The 3,343-nt window shown below is 34.8% G+C and overlaps 1 protein-coding gene across 1 annotated transcript; it reads left to right on the top strand.

The window, feature by feature from the left end:
- The first annotated feature begins 266 nt into the window (after positions 1-266).
- On the top strand, positions 267-1,945 carry LOC145133644 (putative 2-oxoglutarate-dependent dioxygenase SLC1). The gene is made up of 4 exons (XM_079068577.1): positions 267-561; positions 635-882; positions 1,173-1,488; positions 1,591-1,945. The coding sequence occupies exons 1-4, from the start codon at positions 307-309 to the stop codon at positions 1,828-1,830; spliced, it is 1,059 nt and encodes a 352-aa protein (XP_078924703.1). The 5' UTR covers positions 267-306; the 3' UTR covers positions 1,831-1,945.
- Positions 1,946-3,343: the final 1,398 nt, after the last annotated feature.

Here is a 3,343-nt window from a genome sequence, read left to right as displayed (position 1 = left end):
GTACACTGGGTCCAAAAGAGGTAACTTCTCACCCCCTCCCCCCTCTTCTGACCAAACCAGGTCAACCTCCACATTTCTTTAAAGTTTCAACTCTCTCTCTCTCTCTCTCTCTCTCTCTCTCTCTCTCTCTCTCTCTCTCTCTCTCTCTCTCTCTCTCTCTCTCTCTCTCTCTCTCTCTCTCTCTCTCTCTATATATATATATATATATATATATATATATATATATATATATACACACACATCTTTGTATATGGCATCACCAACTTCAGTATCATTTCCATCTCACATATTCTCTCATCTGCATCAATGTCTTTACCAGCTGAACCCTACGTCGAACTTCCCAAACACATGTACCAGAAAGGGGTCAAGCATTTGTGCGAGAACGGTGTGACACAAGTTCCACACAAGTACATACTACCCCCTCAAGAGAGACCAGTAAGTTTAGTCGTTAATGACTGCATCCACTTACCCGTTATCGATTTCACACAGCTTCAAGGCATGGACAGAAGCCGAGTCCTTAAAGTTCTCTCTAAAGCTTGTCGAGAGTTTGGATTCTTCCAGGTATGGTTCGGAATAATATGGTTGAATATATTTAATTAAATTTAGCTCATGTTTGGCTCATTATTTAATACAGGTGGTAAACCATGGGATTGCAGATGAAGTGATTGGTAAGATGATAGACGTAAGCAAAAGGTTTTTCGAGCTCCCTTTTGAAGAAAGACAAAGGTACATGTCGAATAATTTGTCTCAACCAGTTCGATATGGCACTAGCTTCAACCAGAATAATGATGGAGTCTTCTGTTGGAGAGACTTCTTGAAGCTAAGTTGTCACCCCATGCAAGATTTCGCTCCTCTTTGGCCTTCTTCTCCTGTTGATTTGAGGTAAAACTCTACTTGTATACAAAAATAAAACAGAATTAGTTAAACTTGAAATCATGATAAAACCAAAACTTTTGAACTCAGAGCTCTAAACGAATGAATTTAGGCCTGATAGTTACACCTAAACGTACTGCCTTTCAGTAGACTCCTTATATATAACTCCTATTAGGTCACTTGGATATTTATCTACTTTCCATTGTATTTGCTAAGCTCTCATTGGTCCATAAACTTTTCGACAGTTCAATCTGCTTTGATAGTCTTGTTCTAATGATATATTATATTCTAATTAACAGGGAAGCAGTGGGTGAGTACTCAATGAAAACCAGGCATTTGTATGAAAGGGTGATGGATGCAATACTCGAAAGCCTTGGGCTTACCGATGAGAAAGTGCTTTCGAAAGATGGTAGTCAGCTTGTCATGGTGAACTGTTACCCTGCATGCCCACAGCCTGAACTCACACTTGGTCTCCCGCCTCATTCCGACTATGGGTTGCTCACCCTTCTGCTTCAGGACCAAGTTGAAGGTCTTCAAATACAACACAACGACAGATGGGTTACTGTTAAACCCATTCTGAATTCATTTGTTGTCAATATTGGTGACCAGTTTGAGGTTAGTTAATTTTTTGCTCATCAAGTATTCAGCTTTTCGCAATCTGGTCATTTTTTATAAATGATAGTATCTTAAAGGTAACAATGGGTGTCTACTCAACAGATCTTTAGCAATGGAAGGTACAAGAGTGTGGTTCATAGGGTTGCAGTTAATTCCATGCGGTCTAGACTCTCTGTGGCATCCTTACACAGTGTAAACGAAAATGTTACACCGTCACCAAAGCTCATTGACTATTTGAATCCTAAACGTTATGAAGATACAAACTATGCCGATTTTCTAGACTATCTTACGTCATCGGAATTCAAGTGCAAAAGATTTCTAGAATCAAGGAGGATACATTAAGTTCAACAGACCATTTTATATGTTAATTATTTTGTTGTTGGTTGATATATATACTATGTACGTGTAATGGGTAGAGAATATGTTATGAGTTTTATGTATGAAAATCAGGGAATTTATACGAGAATTCTAAATTAAATACGAAATACCATTCTTTGAAAAAAAAATAATATGCTAAAACATGATGTATACATGCATAAAAGAAATAATTATTAGCTTGAAAAAGCCTGTTAGGGCAATCGTTGTTGCTCAATGAGAGAGTTGAATGAGGTAGCAAGTGTATGTGTCATTCAATGGATGAAACTCTATCATTGTGAGATGTCACATTGACATTCAATAGATTTGGAGTTCAATGGTCATTGTACTCTTCAATGGGAAAAATGAAAGTTTTTAATTCTTGAATATTTACTATAAGTTACATTTTGTAACATTCTATTGAACTTTGTAGAGTTCAATGCATTGTAGGAAAAAATGATAGTGTTGTATGAATTGTAAAAAGACGATGTGGCAATCCATTGAACTCTATGAAGTTCAATGCATTGTGGATGCCCTCAGTTGATTCATATGTTAACATGATGGTTAAATGAATTAGCAATCAAGCTAGATGTATTTGATGCTTTCATAAACGAAATCATTGCGCTAAGGTTCCTATGATCTACGTGGCTAAAAATAATCTTAACCAAACCATTAATTAAATTGGGGTGGACATAGTCTTTGTAAGAGATATGAGCATAGTGAACTCATTATAACTAAGAATAACCAAACCGACTATAAGGTCAAATACCGCCGAAAACACATTCAATCGAAGTAGTATGATAATTGTTGAAAATATAAGCTAAAATTAGATTTATGTTGTTTGTTAGTATTAGGTATAATTTGGTGTTGGTTAAATGATAGTTGGGTGCAATGGTTGGTATTAAAGGGCGTGATGCTTCAGGGAAATAACAGTCGCATAAAATGTATATATATGTGTCATTTGATGTAATAAATGTTGTTCTTGAATGTTAATAAAAAAAACCTTTATTTTTAGAGTTCAAGAATCATGTTCTCTCCCCTCCTTGTGTCTTGTGTGATTGGAAAATCATATTTCTGCAAGTTACATGTTTGTTTTAACGTGTTTTCTCCAACAATAATTAATGTTATATGGATTGTTAATGATTCAATTAAGTTACATGTTTGTTTTAACGTGTTTTCTCCAACTATAATTAATGTTATATGGATTGTTAATGATTCAATAATATAAAGTAACGAAAAACAAATAAGAGGAAAGAAAAGGAACATCGAGATTTTAGGTGAAAACCCTAATAAGAAAAACCCATGTATACTCTAATATAAGAAACCCAATGGTATATTTATAATTATGTCTTCTATATTGACAAGTTCTACATAGTTTAAAAATTATTTTTCCTTCTTAGTCAACTAGGTCTAAAATGAACAAACCAGGTCTAAATTAGACTACAAGTCTAATTTGGACTAATCAGGTCTAAAATATTTTACAAATGTTTTATTATTGAAT

This window comes from Lactuca virosa, chromosome 8 (assembly GCF_052849685.1).
Source record: "Lactuca virosa cultivar CGN04683 chromosome 8, Lactuca_virosa_CGN04683_v6, whole genome shotgun sequence".
Classification (NCBI taxonomy): Eukaryota; Viridiplantae; Streptophyta; class Magnoliopsida; order Asterales; family Asteraceae; genus Lactuca; species Lactuca virosa.
Note: the sequence above shows the minus strand (reverse complement) of the source record. Positions and strands in the feature narration are given on the sequence as shown.